This window comes from Diadema antillarum, unplaced genomic scaffold (genome assembly GCF_040938485.1).
Source record: "Diadema antillarum isolate AM-2024a unplaced genomic scaffold, OU_Dant_1.0 seq00000158_RagTag, whole genome shotgun sequence".
Lineage (NCBI taxonomy): Eukaryota > Metazoa > Echinodermata > Echinoidea > Diadematoida > Diadematidae > Diadema > Diadema antillarum.
This window is the reverse complement of record NW_027271230.1, coordinates 22300-48893: the sequence shown is the minus strand read 5'-3', so window position 1 is coordinate 48893 and position 26594 is coordinate 22300. Positions and strand designations below refer to the sequence as shown.

The window sequence follows — 26594 nt, the reverse complement described above, 5'->3', positions numbered from 1 at the left end:
TAGGTGAGCATATTAATTTTGCTGTTTAAGTAATATGATTGTGTGGACACATTTTTTTTTTTTTAAAGCAGGGAAGTGTGTAACAGTCCTGAGGAAAAGAGTTTAGTTATTACTCAGTCTCTCAAGCCTTTTTGATAATGCCCCTCCCCATGGCCTCCATGAAATGGAGCAGTCCACGGCAACTTTTAGGGCAACGCCTTGCTCCCTGAGTCGCTTTGTAAGAAAGTAGACACTTTCACTTCATTCTGATATGCTCCACGAAATGACCACATCTTCATGACCTTGGAGAAAGTTTCATTTTCAAACAGCCCAGCTCAGGTTCTTTTCAAGCTTCATCATCCACTTGTACAATTTGATGATACAATGAATACAAATGAAAGACCAAACATGCCACTGTCTCCGATGGGTCTTTTTCCTGTGTCACACTAAGAAAGTCTGATATTGTGGTGATCTGTTGGTTTCAGTGATGATGTGTGTGACATGTTGAGTTACCATCATTCTTTTCCTCTCCTCCATAATAACTGCACATGTATACCCACCCCCCTCCAATGACTTTGTCACTACACATACTGCATGCAATGTGATTGTGACCTTGACAGTGAAAACAAAACCTTAAAAAAAAAAAAAACTTTTATCTAATGGCTAATCTTTATCCTATGCAGAGTTCAGTGCTACAATGAAACCATGTGCCAATCTGCATAATTCTCATAGCTAGCAAACATTCAGTTGACTTCTGTTTGTTTTGTTTTATCCTCTTTCTATATATTTTCAGCAACTTAGGTTATGACTACACATGTATGAGTACCATACAGTTCTTCCAACAAGAGACCCAGGCAGCCCCACCTGCATTACTGACGAGAGGAACACTGCACCTTGGAGTCAAAGCAGACATATTGCATTGCCTTACATCAGACCAACCTCAAACTACAAGCGCACCTGAGAATGATGCCACAACTATTGATGGAGCTGCTGTTGTTCAAATGTGCAATCCTGCATTGTTTAAGGCCTTTGGAGAGTATGCAAAGATAGTGTTGGGAGCATACATTTCTGGTGGTACATTTCCAATAAACTGGAGGTCAACAGGCTGGACATCATCTGAGATGTCCACATTTCTGACAGCCTGAAAGGTAGAACCAAATAGAAGAGGGGGAAGAGCTTCAAGAAGAGCATGCATCCCTCTCATGCTGAAGAACTGGAAGGGCTTCTTCTTTGTAAACCAGAACAAAAGCAAATTCTTCATCTTCACAGTTTATTCTCACTAGAGACGATATATCTTCCAATAGCCGATATCAAGGAAATGTATACAACACGTTGACTGAAATCCTCTGCTCTCCTGTCTAGTTCAACTTGACCAGTCTCGCCCCACATTCACGTGAGGCAGACACTCGCATGTTTTTACGTGTGGCAGATGCTGTAGTCTACAGAAGAGGATCACGTAGGTGGCCATACACACTGTGGATACTGATGTTGAGCTACTGTCTGTAGCTTCTTTCAGCAGCATTAATCCTGACAAGCTGTGGATAGCTCTTGGTACAGGATCCAGCTTTCATTACACATCTATTCACCAACTGGTTGGTATCATGAATCCACTACAATGTGCTAATCTAGAATTCCACCTGTTGAAGAGACAAAATTTATTTATGTATATGAGTGATCAGTGTTTGTACAACTTGAATATTTCATTTACCCTTGCTAAATTTTGTCTATTCCACAAGCATAACTGCGTGACTGATTATAATATGACAGTTAGAACCTAACATTCAATTAATCAGAGACATAATGGACAAAATGTATGTAGATGTAAAAGAACCCAGTTACGTAATATGCATTTGCTTAGCTGCTCAACGCATGACTACATACCCTTGAATATGAATTTGATTTATAATTATAAAAGAAAGTTTTTTTTTTCTAACACCTATTTTTACTCACACATGAATTTTTTTGTTCACAAATATGAAATTTTCAAAATTTATATGATTTGCAATTAGGAGAGCTCATGCATAAATTCAATTATAGTGATTTTCCAATATTGCCTGAAATGTTTATTAAATATACATGTAGTTCTGTCAGAGGTATTGTTTACCACTGGGAGCAATGATTTAAAAAATGTTCAAGTTATCACATCTGATATGAGGTCAGATGTACCACAAAACATCCTATCATATAAAATTTTTCGTAATAAAGCCTAAAATATAGAGAGATATCACTATTTTCTCAAGAAAACATAACTGTAGATGGTTTTATTCCAGAAACAATTTTATAATAACTATTGTTTACATTTTGTACATCTAACAATATCAACACTGATTAGACTGATTTCACACTTTTACATTGGTTGTTTCTATCCCTAACTCACATTTTAGAATGATTTTGAAGCACTAAAGCTGTTTTTTTTTGTGATTAATGATCGACCAATAAGACTAAGTCACTGCATTTACCTTTGAATAGAACGATATCAGCTACAAAAAACAAAATCATATTCCCAGGCCTAAACTCTGGAATTAATTGGACACAGGTTTGAAAGAAATATCTACTTTGAATAATTTCAAGAAATACTTTGAGAATAAATCTTTACAAAGATATTCTGCTTGAAATTATCAATCCTCCTGCTTGATATCATCTCCTCTCTCCGTATCGTTTTTTTCACTCCTAACTTGTTTCATCTATTCCTTCTGCCATGTATCCTCTCTTAATCTGTCATCATGCAAAGCTTTAGTTTCAGTTTTAATTTTAGTTGTACTCTTTGTACCATTCTGGTACAAAATATCCTTTGTACGTAGTTGTTTTGTGTTCAATTGATTTATCATGATGTGATTTACTTTTCTGGGGCCAACATTATACAAGGTGTGCTTTTGATCTAGGTGCCCCCATTTGGGTTCAGGACCTAGAGGACAGGAGCAGAGGATCTGGAGACTGGGCTGAGGGACCAGACGTGGCCACCGATACACCGTTTTTCTGTTGCCCACAAAACAGAACTCCTGACCTGAATGATGTGGCAAGCAGCAGGACGAACATCCTCCATTATGCCCAGAATTTAAACTGGGCGGGCGTAGACAAAAACGCAGGCTATAAACAACATGAGCACTCTGAACATGATTTTTCTCTCATTGGCCCTGGCAATTTGGACACTGTAGTGATAAATGAAATACCATGCTACCCGTCCTTATCCAAAACCCGATCAGAAATGTCCGAGGTAGTGATCAATGGTGCAGGTGGCCATCCACTCCCACACCACATTATCCCGATTGACATCACTTGCAACAGATGTTGATATGCACATGTACCAGGACTTGTTGTTCCCCCTGGCAGCTATGGACCAGGTGTTGACACCCTTATAGGTACAAATGGGATTCGAGCTACTCTTAGCAATGAGTGACGTGCGTGCATAAAGATGTATTTATCTCAGCTGAGGGAACAAAGCCCTGCATGGTACACAGCGTTGTCTGCGATGGACACGACATCACCAAGAGATTACGAGAATAAAGGAGTTTTGACATACCAAGGCAAGTCCCCCAAATCAATTCAACCCAGAGAGTCTAGATAGTTGCGTTCTGCAAGCTGCTGAAAAACGTAACTCATGGCACTGCTCATGTCGAACCCCTCTCCAAGATCAACAACAGCTCTAAGATGATTGTCGGCAGATACCTTGTAGATGCCATCTGTGACAGATCCATCCCCGTGTGCATTTTGAACATCTCCCAAAGACCTGTCACTTCCCAAAGACAAGACTTGCCAAACTGTGTGCCGTCTATACATGTGGAAACCCCCAACATGCCTGCTCATTAGTTTAAAACCAAGAGAAGGAGGTACAGCTTGCAGATCTCCAAGAATTTAAGGATGTCTTCTCACTTGATGAATTCGACTATGGGTGTGCATCTAGAGTTGTGCATGAAATCCCCTCGAAATCCCCATGGCTGACAACAAAGGAGTCCCCCGTCCAAGTTCCAAGCTGAGGAAACACATTCAAGGGATGGAAAAAGCTGGTGTCATAAGAAAGAGTACCGGTAGTAGCCCCTACACCTCTCCCATAGTTCAGAAGAAAGACGGGTCACTCCCTCTCTGCGTCGACTACCAGAAGCTAAACAGCAAGACACGATGGGACGCATACCCCACGCCAAGGATCTAGGAGGCCCTGGATGCTCTTGGGAAGGTGAAGTACTTCTCCACGTCGGACTTGACTAGCAGGTATTGGCAGGTCAAGGTCGCTGAGAAAGACCAACCTAAAACAGCCTTCACCAACCCTATGGGCCTGTATGAATGTGTGCGAATGTTATTCAGTCTACAAAATGCACCTGCCCCATTCCAGCGCCTTATGACAGCTTGCCTCGAGGAACACAACTTCCAGATCTTAGTAATATACCTTGACGACATTGCAGTTTTCTCATCCCCCTTCAAAGAGCACTTGCGCCAACTCAAGGTTGTTTTCCAGGGACTCTGGTCGTATGACCTCAAACCCCGGAAGTGCCTTCTCTTCCAGACCAAGATCTTGGGCATGTGGCTAGTGCTGGGGAAATTGAGACCAATCCAGCAAAGACTAGTGCCATTGGAGAGTGGCCACACCCTAGGAACAGCTGAGAAGTTCAAAGGGTCCTAGGATTTATGGGATACCACAGGTGGTTCATCAAAGGCTATGCAAAGATAGCGCACCCTCTCTTCCAGTTCATGGAAGGTGGCGGCCGAAGGCGGAAACTCCAAAACCAACCCTTCCAACGACAAAAAACCAAAAAACTGGGGGGAGCGCTAGCTACAAACAGGAGCAGTGGTGAATGCAGTGCTTCAGGGTGCCCAGAGAGTGGAAGATACCGGCAATTGAACATGTAGTTCAATGATTGTCTTGTGTGCCCCCCATTCAACAATCAAAATATCGTCTCATCTCAACGACATGGCTGATCACCTTGATGTTGGAGGCCAAGTGACCACGGGAAAACATGCACTGTTTCTGGTAGCAGACGGCGGACCTGATTTCAACATAAATCATGCTACAAACTGGTTCTACTATGGAAGATTGTTCCGGGAGATGAACTTAGATGCCCTGGTGGTGACGTCATTTTGTCCAGGAGATTCTGCAATGAACCCGATCGAGCATCTTTGGGCTCCCTGCACTAGGCGGTTGACCAGCGTTGCCCTGCCATCATCTCTGCCTGATGAAACGCTCCCTCCCTCTCAGCAGCGGCTTCAGCCAAAAGACAGACTGCAGAAAGAACACAGAGTCTTCAACCTGGCCATGGAACGGATTCAACACTCGTACTGGAAGGATCTGACATTTGCCGGCAACCCAGTGACAGTCGTCATGGAGGAGAGTGGTGCTGTACATAGACGCTATGGAGCAGATTACCAGGAGGTGAAGAATACTCTTGCAGGGTCTGTCCGTAGTGGGCCATATGGACAAGAGAATTGGAATGGCCATATTCACTAAGTGCAAAGAACCCTTGTGCAGACATTGTCGAGACCGCCCATCTTCAATCTCAGCTGAGGAAATGGACCATCTCCGAAATTTCCCTTCTCCGACACCCAGCTTGACGCATGAAGGACATTTCAAGACATTCATCGAGTCACTGAACGAGGGTACCAGAAGTCTTCCCTGTCAACACATGCAGGCATTCACAGTGAAGCAGCTTGGACGATGTAGTGAGGGATCCTGCCGCTATGTGTATGGTAGCAAAGAAGACCAGGATGAGCACAGCAGAAAGTATGTGCACCATCGATAGTTATTTGTACTTGGAATGATCTGTTACAACCGAGGTCGTACTGATTGTCATCGATCAAAAAACAAAAACAAAAGCCAAACTAACAAACAGGCAAACAGAAAAAGAAAAATGAAACTATGAGTAAATGCTAATGTGGTTCATTTTTATAGGTGATACCAATGTCCACAGGTTTTGGTACTCCACAACATAAAATCCACTGTGATGCATGTGTAGAATCCAAATGTGTCGATGACAGTGTCCAGTCAAATGTGAAGCTGATAATCCAACAAACGTTTGCCACAGAGTTTTGGTGTAGCAATCTCAACAACAAATGATTATGGAGCCAGCTTCAAATAGAGACGAATCAATTATCCACAGGCAAAATGTGTCAAGTGTATCTCCTTGAATAGATCTAATCTGCAGGCAATATAGGATATCTATACATTGTTTCAAAGACGTGACATTGCTCTTTAAATAGAGCTAAGGTGTTGAGGTACTCTCTGTTCACCAGTTTCTGTGTCTTATGTAGGTTCTTTCATACACTCTGAACTCTGAGATTTTTGTTATGATCAGAACATCTGGTGATAAAATACAATGTTAATAGAAAGGTTGAAGGGGGGATATGAGAATGTCCTTGTTGTGACCGACCATTTCATGCGATATGCCTAGGCATACCTGACACGCAGCAAGCATGCATCCAAGGAGGCAAAGACATAATGGCACAACCTCTTTCTCCATTATGGTTTTCCCCGCTGGATCCATGCTGACCAGGGAAGGAACTACAAGAGTCATTTGATTGCGGAGCTATGTAAAGCTGCCGGAATGCAGAAGAGTCGGACCACTGCTAACCATCCGCACGGAATTGGAACAACCGAGCACTCATAGACATGCTTGGTACACTGGAACCCTCACAAAAACTTAGGCAGACTAGCCCATGCATACGCATAATGCTATATGACACAAATTAACTGGGTTTGCTCCCATTCTATTGATGTTCGGTAGACATCCAAACTTGCCAATCGACGTCATCTTTGGTACAAACAACAAAAGGGAAGGGTATGAAGACATCGACCAATATGTGACAGATTTCAAGGACTACAGGTCTCCTACGAGATCGCGGTAAGTAAATTGGCAGCAGCAATATTAAACAAAGCAAGTGCCAAAATGTGTCTCGCCCATTCGTGTAGAACATATTAATGTTTTTCTAAATCCCAAAAGTTCATTGACCCTGCCTATGACCTTTGACCTTGTGGTGACCTTCAACTTCCCAAGGGACATTTACCAGCCAAGTTTGGTCACAAACGGACATATGGATCAAAAGTTATGAGCCATAATTGAAGTGCACCGTAAAAACTTAACTTGGGCCCTAAAGGGTTGTTGACCCATCTGTGACCTTTGAACTTTTGATGACCTTCAACTCCCCAAGGGTCATCTACCATCCAAGTTTGGTCACAAATGGACATAGGGATCAAAATTTATGAGCCATAATCGAAACGCGCCGTAAAAACTTAACATTGGGCCCTAAAAGTTCCTTGAACTCTGTCTGTGACCTTTGACCTTGTGGTGACCTTCAACTCCCAAAGGGACATCTACCCTCCAAGTTTGGTAACAGACATATACATCAAAAGTTATGAGCCATAATCGAAGCACGCCGTAAAAACATAACAGTGGGCCCTTAAAGTTCGTTAACCCCTGTCTGTGACCTTTGACCATGTGGTGACCATCAGCTCCCCAAGGGATATCTACCATCCAAGTTTGGTAACAAACGGAGATATACATAAAAAATTATGAGCCATAATCGAAATGCGCTGTAAAAACTTAACATTGGGCCCTAAAGTTCATTGACCCCTGCCTGTGACCTTTGAACTTGAGGTGACCTTCATGTTTGGTAAAATGTGTAACTTTGTATAACAAGTCTTCCCTCCAAGTTTGATTGAAATTAAAGTCCTCAGTAGAGAGTTATTCAAGCTTTTGTAGTGTTACAGACGGACGACGGACGGACGGATGGACAGACGGACAGACGCCGCAGGCTATCCCTTAGTCTCCCCGCACCTCTGGTGGGCTCGACAAAAAGGACGAAACTCTTCCCCCTCCTTCCGGGTGACAGAGTTTTAGTTCTCAACAAGACTACAGGATAACTCTGACAGATGGGAGTCTAAGCCATACGTAATCATGTCCAGGCATCCCGAACTCACAATATAAACTTTGCAATGCCGGAACACAAAGAAGGAGAGGACAGTGCATTGAAACCTCATAACATCATGTATGTTTCTGCCAGGCGACAACCACAGCACCTTGCCAAAGGAGAGTGTGCCCACTGAGACAGGCTACGCGGTTCCTCGCAAAGAACTGCAAGAAGACCCTACAGAATTGTAAAGGCCTTAGTGTCATCGACTAAATCCAGCGATAGAAGTATGGCAAGTTAAAAACAGTGCTTAGAAAGTGTTTCAAGAAAAGGACAGTGATGGTGGCAGAAAGGAGAAAATTTATTCGCTAAGATCACGGCAACAGTGGATCAATTTCTGACTGTTTTGGGGCTGAAGCATCATTCATAGATTGGACGAACTGGATAAAAATTTCAGAGACCAGTTTATCAGCAGACTGAAAGATGGGTTGACACCATCAAAACTCCTGGAGAGGGGAAGTGATGAACCTCTGATGGCATTTCAAGCTGTTCGACCTCTTCAATGTTGCTTTACGCTTCAGGGAGAATGAAGTGGGCATCATTGCGAACATTAGGAAAATGTTCCAGGCGGTGAAGATCAGATCTGAGGATGCAAGATTCCACTGCTATGTCTTCCGGGAAAGTCCAGACCGTCCTACACAGGTTTACGAATTGACAACTGTTACATTCTGTGACAAGCCTTCCCCGCAGCTGCTATCGTCACAATAAGACATGTCGTGAAGTGGCTGCAGGGGAAGCCAGAGCTATGAGAGGCAGTGAAAAAAAAAAACAAAAAACACATAGGGAGGACCAGGACCTGAGCCTGGACCTAAGAACATGTCCATTCATTCCGTGTATGGCAAGCACAAGAAGGTAAAATAGTGTAGCAACAGACACCGCAACAAATGCCAACCATTTTTCACCGCGGGAATCATCATAGCCCAGATGTGTGTTTCTAAACAAAATGAGTGAATGCAGACTGTTTCAAGAGTGGATATATTGAGCATACATGTTGCAGTGTGAAAGACTCATAAATACATAAGAATGGTTAAAAAAAAAAAAGAGGCAAAGACAGTACGGAAAAATATAGTACTAGTAAATCAAGTGACATGTATGGATGTCCGTAAAGTTGATGATTCAAGAAAGCATGCAGGATCAAACGTTAGATTTGATACAGATACCAACTCTGATGAAAACACTGATGTGATTGATAAGTTTGATTTTACAGTACAATAAAGTGTGAGAGTGAAAAAATATACAGCCTGCAGACAGTAGCTCCAGTTAAAATTGAAGACAGATATGGAGGTATATACAGCATCATGGGCAACAATGGCTCCTATGATGTTCTACACAGAGAAATTGTCACAATAGGCTTGGAAAAAGGGAACTGACAAAGTGTCTGTAGGTTTCACAGGTGAGAACATCAGGGCCAAAGGAAAGGTTGAGGTGTACATCAGGTACCATTTATTTATACTGGTACTAAACCAACTTTGTAGAATACTGTAAAACGAGGAATGTTCGCATGCATTTTAATTTCGCGAGCGCCAAGATTTGCGAAATTAAAATGCACGCGAAATTTCTTGTATACACTATATGCATTGAATGCCAGTGGCAATCCGCGAAAATTTTATGCCACGATAAAGGCCGTCGGCTCCAATTTGCGAAAATTTCGTGCCGCGAATATATCATGTTTTACAGTATACAGTGCACATAGTAAATAGTATTGCCAGGTAAACATTGGCTTGCATCCATACAACCTAAGTGGAAATTGCTCATTTGAGTGACAGGAAGGAGAATGGGCGTATCATGACCATTCCCCACCATTCCCTTTGTTTTGAAGTATCAAAGTATTAGGAACTGGAAGCACCAACAAAAATTCAACAGGGAGACCATAACAATATGCGCCCCCGCCCCCCCCACACACACACACACACCCAGCAGGTAGGACTATAAAATCAAACAAATGGAATGGCAGAGATTTCATACACACTGGGGAGATTCAAAGAATTCTAGAGGTTTTCCTTTCTGTTTTGGTTGTCACAAACCAGTGATAGAAGAAGCAACCAAATATTACCTCTCCAAATTAAGATGATTAAGATGAGGTGATGATATCACAGCACCACAAGTCTGCAGCTGACACATATCTTCACTAAATCTTGATTTTTTAAAACAAAATATACGTCTACCCTTGACATTATTTATTGCTGTTATATTGTAAGAATCTAGTATGCTGGCTGTAGGTGTGGATGGTATAGGCTAAATCACTTCTCAAATACATAATAAACATAATCACAGTCCTTAAATAAACCATAATGACGAACAATAATCTTTAGCACAGCTGGCAGCATCACCTTGTATGGGAGTACAGAGATCTTGACTCAAATATTAATTGGTGCTGTTATTATTTACTAACACAATGTACAGAAGAAAAAGAAATGACAGAGATCATCAGCTAGATCCTGGACTTGGTCCTGGTTGTGATGCATTTGGCCTCTTCATGTAGACCCTGGTGTTGACGGAGTCTGCCACACAGAAGTTCCCATCTCCGGTGATTTCATAACTCCTGGTGAAACCGTTCGTTTGATGACTGCTGCTCGATAGATCAATATCATTTCCTGTCAACAAATGTTCAAATCAAAAAAAAAAATGAAACCAGATAAGGCAAAATCCACAGTGGAATCAAGCATTCACTTGTCTCTTTGTTTGTGTAATCACGTGTAACACAGACTTGAAACAGGTAGACATAGTTACTGAATAGTACAGTTATGCACAGGGGCACAACAGGGATTGCTGAGCAATTCAAAGTTAGCATAAAGTAATTATAAAGTAAAAATGAAAATATCGTAGTCGCAATTAGTAGCAATAGTAACAGTAGAGTAATATAAGCAGTTGTAGTATTATTATGATAATGTAATAATATGATAACAATAAGGTCAATAACAGAAATAGAATATTGATTCTATGTGTTTTATCATTATCATTGTTACTATTACCAGAATTATTATCACCATCACCATCATCATCATATAAACATTTGTTGTTGTTGTTGTCACTGCTCCCATTACTATGATTACAGGTGTCATCATTAGTTGTCACTATAGGTCTCAATTGGCATTTTTATCATCCTATTTATTTCACATGCATGCATACTACATATGCGACCCGCTACAACGAAAGGATCCGAAAGTCGGGGGAGGACAATTTTCTGAAAATGGCATGACATTATTCCCTTACTCTTATTTAATTTCATAGCACATCTCATAAAAGTACTCGGTTGCGGAGATATTGATGATTCTATTAGCGCATGTCAAATGGTTGAGGAAATCACAGTTTCGAGAAAAACGCCTTCAAAGTTTTCCTTCCGACACTATCATGATCAAGGGGAGGCATGACAATAGAAGGCATGCTCCTAGCGACCTCCACGATGTTAATTTAAGCTTAGCAACAGCGGTTTACGCAAGACCAATCAGTAATCAGGATGCCACGCACTGACCAATAGGATCACTCCCTCGTTGCTAGGGGCAGAGTTTAGCTGTGGCACTAAATCCAAATCTTCGGACATGTTTCTGTTACGTTGAAAGTCAGAAAATCATGGCCAAAAAAAATGCTGATTTCTTGCCTTTCCTTTGATCATTTAGCTTCGAAATTTTGGCAGATGATAGACAAAACATTAGACTACAAAATTATGCTAAAAACAGAAATCTGATTGTTTTGACCAATTTTGATGATGTGACTTCAAACTCAATTTTTTTCGGCTCAGCCATCAGCAACTTTAGGATCCTTTTGTTGAAGCGGGTCACATATATGCATCTCTTTCCCTCTGGTTTTTTCCCTTTTTATAATTATTAAATTATCATTATCTTTACTGTTACTTTTATGAATATCATCTTTATTGTCATCATTAGTTATTATATTTATTATTTTATATACACTTTGATATGTTTGATAACTTGCATTTGTTGGTTGACTCTTACTTCAATTTTGTTGCCTCCTCTTTGTACACCAGGTTAGGGCTTGCTGCTTGCTCAGCCCCTCCCCCCCCCCCCCCCCCCCCCCACTCTTGGGGTTGCTTTTTTCACTCTTTTCCTTTCTTTATCCCCTTTATCCCTCTGTTGTTCCTTATTTTGTTTGATGTTGCCTCCCTACTTACATCCTTATCCTTAACAGTTTGCCCCCATGGTCCTTGGAATCATCACCGACCCTCCTCTGCCTTTTGTCTGTCCACCCTGCTGCTTTAATCCCCCTCCCTTTACCTATTGGGCTCATTGCCCATGACCTCCAACCCTCCCCTTTTGTTTTCTTTGTTCTGTGTCCCTAGCACTCCCCTGACTGTTCTTGTTGTGTGAAGTCCTTATATGTGATTGCTTTCCCTGCCTGTTTGTCACTTTGCCTCTGACGAAGATTTTGCTAGGATCGAAAGCTCAGGCCCCTTTTGACTCCATCTTATTCATTTTATACTTCGTAACATCTTGGATGGTCCCGAGTTTGAATTTTGCCTTATGAAATTAGCATAGGAGAAGATGTTTCATCCAAAATGTCCCTCTTGACTCAGGTGTATACAGGAGTATCCAACAATGTTCCACGGTAAGAAGAATGACAACGCCTTCTGGTAGAGCAATAGCAACATGTACTGAAGACACTACCGGGTACTCTGGATGAATAAGACCATGCTATATCACATACATTATCACAAGATTGTGATTGATGGCATGTGCACTTTGGGATTGTTATGCAATGAGGAAAATGCTTACCATGATTGGCAGCCAGAAAATTGTCCATTTCCTGAACAATGTATGGGTGTTTGGTTCTCAGAGAGTCACGGAAATGATGGAAGGATGCAGGTCTATCTCGTAGCCATGACAACAACATCTCTGTCTGTTTCTGCGAAGGAAACCAGTCCGAGTCAAACATGTGTACATTGACACCTCACTGTATATGTACATGTACATGAGGCTTACCATATTCATCTATCAATGAATCAACAAATTACTTAAAAAGTGGGGTTTTCTAGTTGTTGTTTTCATGTTTTCGTATACAACTCACTGAACACCATTTATTCCTAGCCTAGCCCCTGTACTCATGTACAGTACATTGTCTTATCTTAATACCTTGTCAATAGGAACCTAGCTGGTGCAATATGAGGCCCATGGGTGCTTCAGAATCTCATATATTTCTCACATTAATTTCAGCCTGTAGTGAATTAAAAGAACTCTGTTTCCTTTATGGTTTAGGTGAATGATGTCTTTGACAATGCACTTTCCTGTCTTTCTTGAAAAGTGCAGTCCACTGTCTGATTTTGATACCTTAAAGGACAAGTTCACCTTCATAAACATAAGGATTGAGAAAATGCAACAATATTAGTAGAACACATCAGTGAAAGTTTGAGGAAAATTGGACAATCGATGCAAAAGTTATGAATTTTTTAAATTTTTGTGTTGGAACCGCTGGATGAGGAGACTACTACAGCTTGTGAGTCATATGCGTACAACAGTATAAAGAAAATATAAAAGAAAATTCAACATATTTTCACTTTTTTCGCATAATAAAAGAGCAATTGACTTGCCTCTTTCTAAGGGCAGGGGGAATAATATTACCCATAACATGTATCGGTAACGAGTCAGGGGAATGTGTACTTTTTTTCAAAAGATGGAATTTTGTGAAATTCTCTTTATATTTTCCTTATATTGTTGTACGCATGTGACATCTAAGTTATTCATACACTGCAGTAGTCTTCTCATCCAGCGGGTACTGCACAAAAACTTCAAAAAATCATAACTTTTGAACGGATTGTCTGATTTTCCTCAAACTTTCAATGATGTGTTCTACTAATATTGCTACATTCTCTCAATCCTTATGTTTATGAAGGTGAACTTGTCCTTTAAGCATGTATAGTTAAATACAGTGCACTCCCGTTACAACGAACACGGTTATAAAAGAATTTCGTTACAACAAAGTAAAACTTCTGGTCCTAAAATTATCGCCATTAAAGTCTATGGTACAAAATTTGGTTATAACGAACACGGTTACAGCGAAATTTTCGTTATAACAAAGTCTTTTCCGAGCACCACTGACAAAGAAAAGCAAAAGAGATGTGCCCCGTTATATAATAGCGAAATGCTAATCGCTTTCAAAAATATGCAGCGGAACAAGGCATTTACAGCGTCTCTGCATGGGCGAACGCGTTACATCACTGTGTGTTCGCTTGGTGTGTCACGCACAGTTTCCGAGGAAAACTTGCGTTATTGTAATACAATAATCTGAAATTAATGAACTATTTGTTTAATTGTTCACATAGCTTTCCAGTGTATGACGAGTATTCAACAAACAGAATATCATGTATGCGTGGCTTCCTTGTTTTCGTTATATCAGGCAAGTTCAACTACAGGTGTTACCCATGTGCTTTGACAAAAGAGAGCATCAATAATCGGGACTAGCGCTCTCACATCTAGAAATACTTGCCCCATCTGCAATTCGCTCTCTCTTTCAATGTGACGGCAACAATGAATTTGTGTACCTTGAATTGGAGCAGCGATTCAAAATGCAGTGTAAAACTTACAATTTTAACAACAAATAGTTTAAAAGCACGCTGGAACACGCTTAAGCGGAGTACTTTATTTGAAAGATCAAAATATACCAGATTAAACTAGAAATGTCGCTACAGCGACTGGTTATACCCCCACCAAACAACATTTCATAAGCTTTGGTCAAAACAACATTTCATAAGCTTTGGTCAAAAAACTGAGGAAGTAGTTAAATCCGCAAGATCTTTCCTTGATCTTCTGCCATTAATATGCCGTTACCATGGCAACGTACTTTCGGGTACTGTCGAAAAATGCGTCTTGCACATCTACAACCAAAGGCACACATCTGTACCAAGTTTCATGGAAATTGGGCAAAAATTGAGGAAGTAGTTTGCAACACAAAATTTTCCATCATTTTGGCTCATAATATGTGAGCTGTTACCATGGCAACATACTTTTTGTCACTGTCAAGAAATGTGTCATGCTGACCTATATCCTAAGACAAACATTCAATATGAATTCCATGAGAATTGGAAGAACACTGATGAAGCAGTTTTGCCATGAAGCATTTTGCCCTATATTTTACCAATAACATGCCGTTACCATGACAACGCACTTTTTGCCACTGCGGAAATATGTGTCTTGCACATTAACATATTCAGATGAACATCTGTACCTAATTTCATAAAAATTGATCTAAAACTGTGGGAGGAATTCGCGACGCAAGATTTGTACCCATTTTTGCCCATAATATGCCGTTACCATGGCAACGTACTTTTGGGTACTGTCAAAAAATACATCTTGCACATCTACAACCCAAGACACACATCTGTGCCAAGTTTTATGGGAATCGGTTGAAAACTGAGGAAGTAGTTCGCGACGCAAGATTTGCAACGGACCGACCGCCCGACCGCCCGACCGCCCGACCGTCCGCTGATTCCTATATACCCCCTTCAAACTTCGTTTGGCGGGGGTATATATAGAAAACTAACATGCGGAAATGTGCGCATTATAGAAAAATATTAGGTTTTTAAGAGGGCCTAATTTTCATTTCATTTTGATTTGCGCATTACGAAGAAACTAGAATATACATGTTTATAACATTGAATTCTTTCCTAAACTATTCTAAATCAATTTGAGTATTTCATTTAAAATGTTACGGTGAAAATAAAGCTTGTAATTCAACGAAAGGTGAAATGTGTTCTTCGTCTCCGAACTTCGTCTTGCAATTAGAGCGGTGCCGAGCATGACTTCAAAGCGTAGTGGAATGCTAGACATCCCATTGTAACGCCTTGAACCCAAACATGTGTTTGCATGAATTACGAAGAGTTGCCAATCCATCTCTGTAACACCTCCCTGGTTATATATTGTATTTGTTCGGTTATAACGAAATTTCGTTATAACGAAAGAAAACTGCCGGTCCCGAGCACTTCGTTATAATGGGAGTGCACTGTACTACTCTACAAATAACAAACACACAAACTAGAAGAGCACCTGTAGAGCGCAGACCTCTGCCAAGCAGCTCATTTCCACCCATTATTATACATTTGTACATGCATGCTGAAAATCGCCCAATTTCCCCAATATGGAAGCCTTTTGCTTAAGACATTTGCTTCCAGCTATGCAGTGCCTCGCCCGAGCAGAGCATGCGCTTTAGAGCATTAACCTAAAATAGGGCCTATAAGCAGCTTGAACTCCCATGTTCATTGACCCTATCTGCAAAAAGATTTAAAAAGAACTTCAAAATCCATAAAACTTCCCACATCACTTCCAAAATCAAGTCATCTGTTCCTTGTGTCATTGTCAACTTTTCCTGCAAGTTTTATTCAAATCCGTTCACAACTTTTTGAGTTATTTTGCAAACAGACAAACCAACGCCGATGATCACTTAACCTCTTTCTTCCTTGGCGGAGGTAATAAAAACAAATGGCATGTAATGAGTATACACCTACTATACACCAGCTAAACTCATCTTTCCCTCACTACCATATTCAAGCTGGAGAGATTTTAGTCCCTGCCTGAAGAATCAATGGAGGTACCTCCACCTGAAAAGTTCTGTGAGGAGTGCACATATACACTGTAAATATTTTTGTCTTTACCTGTGCATTCATACTTTGAACAAGTTTCCTTTCCCTGAAAATATGAAATACAAAATTAGGACACAGTAAAAGCAATGATAGAAAGCAAACCATATAGTGGGGCAGATATGTGAAAAAAATGCTCACATCCGGCGGAAAGTATGAAATTTTGCACATAGGGGTATTTTGGGGCGCTGATTTCAAAAATTACCGGATCCAAGAGATCTGGCCTCGGGGTCGGCCGCCATTTTGAATTCCAATATGGCCCCCGTCAAAGATCCCTATCTTCAGTTCTGAGTGACATAAGCCATTTGAATTTGATACGTAAACGCATGGTGATATGGTAACTTCAATAACAGACTTATTTGACATGTCTGACAATCTGCACGGCAGCTAATTTGAATTTTCCTACATAGTTACCATGTTGGAATGTTGAAAATCTCTATCTTGGGTTTGTAAATTATGCTACCTGATTGAGCACGCGTTTGTAACTGATTGAGTGCGTGCTGCTGTATTTACATTGTGACGTCAGCGAAAGGTGCATTCTGCTTCATTTTTGCTGCACCTTTTGGCATGCCCGTGAATGTTAGTCGTGATGTTTGTCTTCGCAACCATATTGGAATTCAAAATAGCGGGCACTGCGTTTGTCAGACACATCACATTAGTCAATTCTTAAACTCAGTATGTTGATATACTTGTTTGCACCTAATTTCAGCGCCACTCACCACTTAGAACTCGAGATAATGATTTTGAACATTTCATCGAGGCGGCCATATTGGAATTCAAAATGGCGGCTATTCGATGTTTGTCAGACATTTCAAATTAATCTGTCATCAAATTCAATATGTCAAAACGCTCTTGTGTACCAAGTTTTGGTACCACACGTCATTCAGAACTGAAGATAGGGATCTTTAAATTTGTTTTGTGATGGCGGCCATATTGGAATTCAAAATGGCGGCCGACCCAGGGGTCAGATCTCTTGGATCCGGCAATATTTGAAATCAGCGCCCCAAAATACCCCTACATGCAAAATTTCATACTTTCCGCCGGATGTGAGCATCTCGACCAATTTTTGTTACATGTCTGCCCTACTAATACCTTTGGATTCTTCTCAACATCCAAGGAGATTAGATCATCCAGAGTAAGGACCTCCACCTCAAACAGGTAATCCTGTACGTCTCTGACGCAAACATCACGCATGATGGCACTCTGAATCGAGCACAGGCACATCTTCTCACGGTCATTCATGCCTGGACAACTGTCTGTATGGAAGAGAAGATAATTATTGTCAGAAGTATTTATTTTACAGAGTGCACGCAGAATTCACTTTCATAGAGAGCAGTGTTTGTGTCACCTGCTTTAAGACATTCATTTTACCAACTATCACTCTAAGAAATGAAATGCATGCCTATTATTGTATCCCCCAAACAGAGTTCGGAGGATACTATGGATTTGGCCTCGTCGCGCCGCGTCCGCCGCCGCAGAGATTTCCTTGTGAGCGCTCTACCAGCTGCGTTTCTCTTCCTATCATCTTCAGATTTGGCATGAAGGTGTACTATGGTTAGACGAAGACGCCTATTGTTTTTGGTGATGGCGCCCTCGCTTATTCTGTCATTATACATGAAAAGGTAAATTCAATAGGGTCTGCTTGTGAGTGCTCTACTGGCTGCAGTTCTTCTTTGATCACCTTCAAATTTGGCATGAAGGTGTATTATGGTAAGATGAAGAGGCCTTTTGTTTTTGGTGATGGCACCCTCGCTTGTTCCGTCATTATACATGAAAAGGTAAATTCAATAGGGTCTGCTTGTGAGCACTCTACTGGCTGCAGTTCTTCTTCGATCATCTTCAAATTAGGCATGAAGGTGTATTATGATAAGACAAAGCTGCCTATGGTTTTTGGTGATGGCGCCCTTGCTTGTTCCGTCTTTATACATGAAAAGGTAAATCCAATAGGGTCTGCTTGTGAGCGCTCTACAAGCTGCAGGTCTTCTTCGATCATCTTCAAATTTGGCATGAAGGTGTATATTGTCTTTGGTGTGGGCAGAGACATCGTTGCCATGGTAACAAGAATTTTTGAGGAAAAAGCAGAGATTTCCTTGTGAGCGCTCTACCGGCTGTGTTTCTTCTCCAATCATCTTCAAATTTGGCATGAAGGTCCATTATGGTAAAGCGAAGCCGCCTATTGTTTTTGATGTGGACGGAGACATCATTGCCATGGTAACAAGAATTTTTGTGGAAATAGCAGAAATTTCCTTGTGAGCGCTCTATCGGCTGCATTTCTTCTCCAATCATCTTCAAATTTGGCATAAAGGTCCATTATGGTAAAGCAAGGCCGCCTATTGTTTTTGTTGTGGGCGGAGACATTGTTGCCATGGTAATAAGAATTTTTTTGTGGATATAGCAGAGATTTCCTTGTGAGCACTCTACTGGCTGCATTTCTGCTATGATCATCTTCAAATTTGGCAGAGTTCTGCAGAGTTACACCACTGCATCATATTATTGTCATCAAATTTGGTACCCAGAGGCAAAATGTGGACAGGATCATTGTTGCCATGATAGGACCTAACTATATTTATTTATGGAATTTCTGTGTGAGCTCTATTGCGATGATGTACTGTATGATGCTGTGGGTTCGGGGGATACATGTGCTCGGCTGCGCGACCCGCCGAGCACCGATTTCTAGTTAATAAGTGCAATGAGTCAATGATATCATTAAAAGAAATGAATGTCTATTTCACTAAGAAGCTGATACACTGTATCACAGAGAGAGCTCACTAAATAGAATGAGGTACAGTCAACCTCGCCTAAGTCGAATCTATTGGGACCGGCGAAAACACTTCGACTTACGCGAAATTCGACTTCCGCGGAAGTCGAATTTTTCTTCGACTTGTATTTCCAGACGAATTTTCATAATGCAGTGTCTTATCATGTTTTTAGTGGCCGTGAAATTACAGTAGACGGTAGTATTATGTTGTAATTAGTATTTTTGTTTTGTTTACGTTTTAAAAAAGAATCCTGGAGCTCAATTATTGGACTGTGATAATCGAAATGCGTTGCACGTAATTTCTGCAAAAGATCGCGAAACGAACGCGGGAGTTCGGGGCGCCGTTATTTGTTCGGGGATGTTTTTACTTCGGTAAGAATTTAAATTATTATTATTTTTTTTTTTCCAATGAACTTTTCCTTACAATGCGTCATGATCAGGTCGTGATTTGCTTTTGAAAATGTCTTTACTGTCTCGACAAAGCGCTTGACCTTCGCCAGTGCTAGACGTGCGCGATGTTCGCAAAATCTTCGTGAAACATCGAACAGACCCCGAAGCTTCTTCGGAGAATGTCTCGTGCATGTTTCCCGATATTCTCCGATAAATTTTTATAATGCGGTGTCTCTTTATGTCTTTATTGGTAGTTGAAATGCAGAAGACGGTATAGCAATACGTATAGTGTTTTTTGTTTTGTTTTGAGTTTTAAAAAATCGAGAAACTTAAGTTATTGGACTGTAATAATCGAAATGCGTTTCATGTACGTCAAAGGGATCATTCGACATTTATTTTAGCATCTTCCCTAGCTGAATGTTATTGCTATTTATTTTCGAACGTAAAAGCAAACATCCGGCATTTATTTTGTCATCGCACGGAGTTGAATACTATTGTTATTCATTTCCGAACGTCAAAGCAAACATCAAACGTTAATTTCCGCTGCACCATCGAACGCATCATTTCGAAATTTAAAAGCAAACTTCCGACAGTTATTTTAGCATCGTATGGAGCAGAATATTACTGCTATTCACTTCCGGACGTAAAATCAATCATCTGATATTTATTTCAGCATCTTCTGCACCCGAATGTAATTGCTATTTACTTTCGAAAGTAAAAACAAGCATCCGACATCTATTCTATTTAATCATGGTACAAATACGGTGTTGAATATTATTGTTATTCATCTCCGGACGTATAAGTGACCATTCGACATTTATTTTAGCATCTTCCGGAGCTGAATGTTATTGCTATATATTTTCGAACATAAAAGCAAACATCCGGCATTTATTTTATCATCGTACGGAGTTGAATACTATTGTTATTCATTTCCGAACGTCAAAGCAAACATCAAACGTTAATTTCACCATCGAACGTATCTAAATGTTACTGTTATTCATTTCAAAATTTGACAGCAAACATCTGACAGTTATTTTAGCATCGTATGGAGCAGAATATTACTGCTATTCATTTCCGAACGTAAAAGCAATCATCTGACATTTATTTCAGCGTCTTCCGGAGCCGAATGTTATTGCTATATTTACTTTCGAAATTAAAAACAAGCATCCGACATTTATTCAATCATGGTACAAATACGGAGTTGAATATTACTGTTATTCATCTCCGAACGTCAAAGTGACCATTCGACATTTATACTTTAGCATCTTCCCGGGCTGAATGTTATTGTTATTTACTTTCGAACGTAAAAGCAAACATCCGGCAGTAATTTTATCATCGTACGGACTTGAATACAGCGTACTATTATTATTCATTTCCGATCGTCAAAGCAAACATTTGACGTTCATTTCAGCATCTTCCGGAGCCGATTGTTATCCTTATTCATTTCCAAACGCAAATTCAAATATCTGACATTAACTTCAGCACCGTACGGAGCTTAATCTTACCGTTATTCATTTCCAAAAGTATGAGCAAAGATCCGACATTCATTTTAGTATCATACGGAGTCGAATATTACCGTTATTCATTTCCAAAATTAAAAGCAAACATCTGACATTTATTTTAGCTTCTTACGGAGCCGATTGTTACCGCTGTTCATTTCCAAAAGTAATGGCAAACATCCGACCTTTTTCGCGGGCCACCAAAATCTTCATTTCTGAAATTTTGGTTTTTATGTTCTTCTCAGCTGGACATCAAGAATACAAGGGATATTAGGGTTAACTTGTTTTCGACCCTTGGGAGTATTTTATTACAAAAGTAGTGGGTTTTTTTTCCTTCGCTTATTTATCGAAGAATGAAAGAATGCTTCACTCAATGTTTGAATGACGTACGGGGAAAAAAAAACTTCGACTTGTGCGATGAAAATTACATGTATTTACACAAATCTGGACTCGAAATTATCTTCGACATAGGCGAAATTCGACTTGTAAAACTTCGACTTGTGCAAGATTATTTTAAAGAAATAAGTAAAGAGAAAATCTGGACTTTTCTGGAGCTTCGACTTGGCCGAGTTTTCGACTTATGCGAGGTCGACTTAGGCGAGGTTGACTGTATATACAATTTGTATGTTGTCAGACAAAGTCTAACTTACCACTAGTTAAAGTATCATATCATTGCCAGATAAGAGGGGGTGGGGGATAATGTCATGAGCATATATTTCAAGATATTGCCCTTCTTTATGGATCTTTATTATGGACTTGTACATGTAATTGGCTAATGCTGACATATCAAACTATTTACTTGTCATTCATTTAGACCTTGAGGCCCAAAAAATAACAGTAAATTAGCTATGATCCTTTTCTGTTCAAGATGTAAATCAACCCGAGGGCGCTGTAACCAGTGAAAGTGATGGGGTCACCAGTGCTGTTAAATGCAATGCCGGTATTTGGATCATTTGATATTGCCACTTTAGTGCTTGACCGAAAGAACGATCTGTATCTTGTCGATGGGGATGTTCCGCGGAGACTACACTGTCCCATCTGGCTTCATGGAATCCCCTCCTTTGTCTTACAGAGGAGAGCTGTAAATGAGTCAAAGACCCCGTTTACAGTGCAGCCTCAATTGCGGTACTCGGCCCCGCAATTCTGTCCTTTTACAGTGCCGGGCTCGGCCGGGCTTTTACTTCAAACCTTTCAAAATGAGGTTTGTCGTAGTGGCGCAGCGCTCTGCATGTAAACAAACACTATTATTGGGAGGGCGTCGGTCACAATTTGGTACTGCATTTGGCCCAGTTTGCGTTTACAGTGAGAAAAGGCCGCGGCCGAGACTAGTCCAGAGCTTGGCCAAATGCGCAGCCGATTTTGGTACCGCATTTGGCCTTTTGCGTGTTTACAGTGACAAGAGGGCCAGGCTCGGCTGCAAGAAGGCCGGGCTCGGCTGCAGCCGAGCCCGGCCCTTTAACTCACAGTAAACGGGGTCCAAGACATGCTGAGCTATAAGTAGAGTTCTACACCTCACCTGTACGAAAAATGAGTTGTGCATTGCCAATCATATGAGCTCAATAATGGAGGTGGATCTTGAAAGTGTTCTGTCGATCCACCTGCTTTAATAAGGGGGTAATACAGAACTACAATGTAGTAGGTGTAACGTTCTCGAGCTAAATCCTTGGCTTTAATAGAACTCCATTTCTCCAGTAGTCTCCAATTTTGCAGGTCTAGGTCTAGGTTCTACACAAACACCAGTGCAGTACCGCTACCGGTTACACTGTTATACAGAAAACCTAGTCCAGGCTGGTATTTTATTAGCCCCGGAGACCGCGCCGCCAGGCGCGGTCCTGGCGGCTTCCCCGCAGTTTCGCTTATGTTATAGTTCAAGTATTCTGTGCGCTTGTGCAAGTGATTGTGAATTCTGTGAACATCGGTGAGCTGCTTATAAGACATCATTTTGTGCATCACAAGCAATGAAATGCATCAAACAGTCGCCGATGATAGTCATTTAGGTTTCATCGACCCATGTAAGTATTCCTAGTAGTTTCTGTTGAAAAATTAAGGAAATATAGCGCCGCAAAGGCACCCGTTTGTTCAACATGAAGATCTTTTATGGGAGCACGGCGCAGCCGCCACACTGCGTGTGGCGGCTGTCGCAGTTAGTATTTTATAAACTAGTTCACCTGAATTTATTCAAAACTACAATACCAATAGAACAACTACTAACGTTAGATAGCGTCTATAGAATCTAGACCTCTATTTTCTTAGTAACAATGTCTACAATACAATATTGACAATAAAACAGAAAGGACAAAATGTGAATTCTTCCTTTTGTAGTTTAATTATACTTAGATCTAGACTAATAGCCTTTGCTCGACGATCATGATCATTATCTAGGTATAGTACATGTACATATCTGCTCACCCTTCTCATCTCAGGTCCCAGGACACTGAAATTTCAAGAAGTAACACAATTCACGCAAGTACGACACCACCAACGCAACAGCGACCAAGGTCACTTGAGCCGTGAGATTAGGTGAACCAAGTCGAACACAGCTGTACCCGGCCGCCCCTACTGGCCCTGCTGCCCTCGTCACACACGGAGCTCAGTTGAGCTTGACACCGCTGCCGGAAGCTTCGGCAGCTTCGGCAGAGAGAGTGCTAGGACTGCTGCTAGCTCATAGCTAGGCCGGTGTTGCCGTGTTTAATTGCATGGAGAGAGAGGAGCGCACGATACGTCGCATCGTACACCGTGCATGCATACACACACGAGCACTAATTTCCGCGCGTCGTTATGCACACTGTACACACACGTGCGTGTCGTGCATGCGCTGCCTGCGCCTCAACATGCACCATGTTTTCTTGATGTAAACCCGGAAGCGATTTTTTTTTCCGTAACCCTAACGCGTCGAAATTGCCAATAGTGTCACTTGAGCAAAGACTATCAGTGTACAAGTTGGTTGGTTGATGAAATAATATTATAATTTTGATGTTTATATATCGTATTCGGGAGTTTGCTCGTCCACCATATGCGTTGGGCAGAGGGTCCTGAGTGCGGCAAATGAGGGATCTAGGTCTGTGTGCGCGACCGAGAAGCCTGCTCAATGTAACGAGCCGGGCTGATCAGAGTTTGCCATCAGCATGCACCAGAACTTATTTGTCCCAACCGTATAACAGCAGACACATAGCGCGCATAAAAATGATAGTAAAAAGTTATAATTTTTATTGATTTATTATATGTAAAATAATTATATTATAAAGATAAACGCGTAAATATTCATATTTGAATGACGCGCCTCAAATACAAAAACAACAACAACAACAACAACGGTTTTTGTACGCATGTGCGTGGACTAACGCAGTTATTTAGGCGTTGGGTTCGTACTGTTGGCATGGTCGTCTGCTAACCACAGAATCAGATTACAATGTGAGAATGGGACGCCGTCCTTCAAGCAGAAACATAACAACGGGTTTGTGTGTATGGGTATGTGTATGCGCGTGTGTGAGTGTTTCTGTGTGTTTCCACTTCACATGTCATCGCCATCGCGCTCGGCTTTCCCTTAGGTGGTATTTCTGTAGTTTTGTTCGCCGCCTGCTGACACTTTTCCTGCTAGTGTCTCGCGAGACTTGCGTTACTAGGATCAGGGACACCTCCCTGCTAGGATCCATGCAAACTCGACGTCGTCATCAATATCTTGCAAAAAGTAAATTGGAAATCTAATTGAAGCTTGGAATAAATCATAATCAAAGTATTATATATACGTATCATAGCGACACGTAGCGGTATATAGGTTAGTGAAGCAACCTTCTTTGTCAAATTTGTAATCTGCTATTTACATGTAGATTAACGTCTATATATCTTTTCATTTTATTTGTATTCCCATATACACTATAATCTTGTATATCTTTTGTGTCATGTGTAATCTTTGAGTATTGTATTAACTGGTTTGTTATATTGTTATTTATACTCTCTGTTTGCTACTCGCATACCCTGAGAGGAGGTTGAAAGAGTCAATAGAATTCACAAAATTCACAAATATTTAGGTCGGCAGCGATTGCTATTGTTAACATTGATCATGTTTATTAAGCCCCACAAAATCAGATTCGAAGAGGGCATTTGGTCTTGGGTAACATGGATGAACTCCTGACTTAATTTGGGTTTATCCTCCAACTTCACAATGCTTCAGAAAGGCGTAGTATAGGCTCCTTTTTAGTTCAGGTTCATTATATATCAACGTATATGATTACATTCTCATGCAATAACATCCATGATGAAGATGGGGGAGGGAAGAGAAACTGCGGGAGGGGGGGGGGGGCAGCTAGTAATCATCGATTTTGATCGATGAAATCTCTCTATAAATATTTTAATTTAATCAGCTTTAAAAAGGCATTTTGGATCGGCATTTAAAAATCAAAAGATGTGCTATTTCCATCAAAATCAATTCATTTTCCTAGTCCATACATGTGCAAATTGCTCTAGTATCACGATTTGAATTGCTCTATCAATAATTTTTTGATGTTCACTTTATCATTGCCAACCCTAAAGTCCTTCTCATCACTTACCATCGTCACCCCTACAGGCCCGTAGCCAGGATTTTTCAAGGGGGGGGGGGGGTGCGGTCACTAAAAAAACGGACCTTCAGTACCAATACCAATGATGACACACACACACACACACACACACACACACACAATTATATATATATATATATATATATATATATGTATATATATATCTATATATTCTTTGGACGACCGAACTACAAAAGTTGTATAAGAATTTGCGCGCGAAGCGCGCCGCAAATTGTGAATTTTGACTGTTTTAATGACGTTTTAAAGTCTCGAGGAAATTTGTATTTTTGTCTGTTGCATGCAATCGCGTTACGGTATTTCATCTAGGAAATAGTAAAAACTCATTTTGCCAGGAAGTTGCAAAGTTTAATTGTGTTCGAGACTCTGCGCGCGTAGCGCGCCGCAAAATTGAGAATAGTGATTTTCCTGGTGTTGTTTTAACTTTTATTTTTTCTATTGTATACCCGCGTTAGCAGGCCTGAAGCCTGGTATGCGAGTTTGTCAAAAACGAAAATAAATAAGAAAATTTTTAAAACAAAATGAATTGTAAATGTGAACCATTTATATTTTGCCTCCTTGTGGTAGGATATTTCCAGCATTTCCGAACTTTCAAATAATCATTTTAGATTTAATAATATTAAAGGTAGTAGATCCGATTCGCAAGTTCATCTCCAATATCAGTCAAATGTCATATTAACCATCATGCTAAGAAGGTTTTCTTTGTGAAATTTGGAGGTCAGTGAAATTCAAAAATTAAACATCCGTTAGCCATTGGAAGAAGTTGAGTGCAAATTCAGACCTCAGGCTTAGTGCTCAGTTTTCCTATTTGATTTGATCTGTCTTACTGTGCACACTAAGATACATACTGGAATGGTTATTTCTTATTTATTAAATTATAGTAGCATATTTGGTTACTAGCTGTCTCTAGGCATTTT

At 40.6% G+C, this 26594-nt stretch overlaps 2 protein-coding genes across 2 annotated transcripts; one reads left to right on the top strand and one right to left on the bottom strand.

Annotated features, from left to right (window-relative positions):
• Nucleotides 1-4825: 4825 nt before the first annotated feature.
• LOC139727882 (uncharacterized) lies at nt 4826-5708 on the top strand. The gene is made up of 2 exons (XM_071638853.1): nt 4826-5303; nt 5374-5708. The coding sequence occupies exons 1-2, from the start codon at nt 4826-4828 to the stop codon at nt 5706-5708; spliced, it is 813 nt and encodes a 270-aa protein (XP_071494954.1).
• Nucleotides 5709-10061: 4353 nt separating this feature from the next.
• On the bottom strand, nt 10062-23731 carry LOC139727883 (uncharacterized). The gene is made up of 4 exons (XM_071638854.1): nt 23513-23731; nt 17549-17712; nt 12603-12732; nt 10062-10466 (listed from the first exon to the last, which is right to left on the bottom strand). The coding sequence occupies exons 2-4, from the start codon at nt 17696-17698 to the stop codon at nt 10300-10302; spliced, it is 447 nt and encodes a 148-aa protein (XP_071494955.1). The 5' UTR covers nt 17699-17712; nt 23513-23731; the 3' UTR covers nt 10062-10299.
• Nucleotides 23732-26594: the final 2863 nt, after the last annotated feature.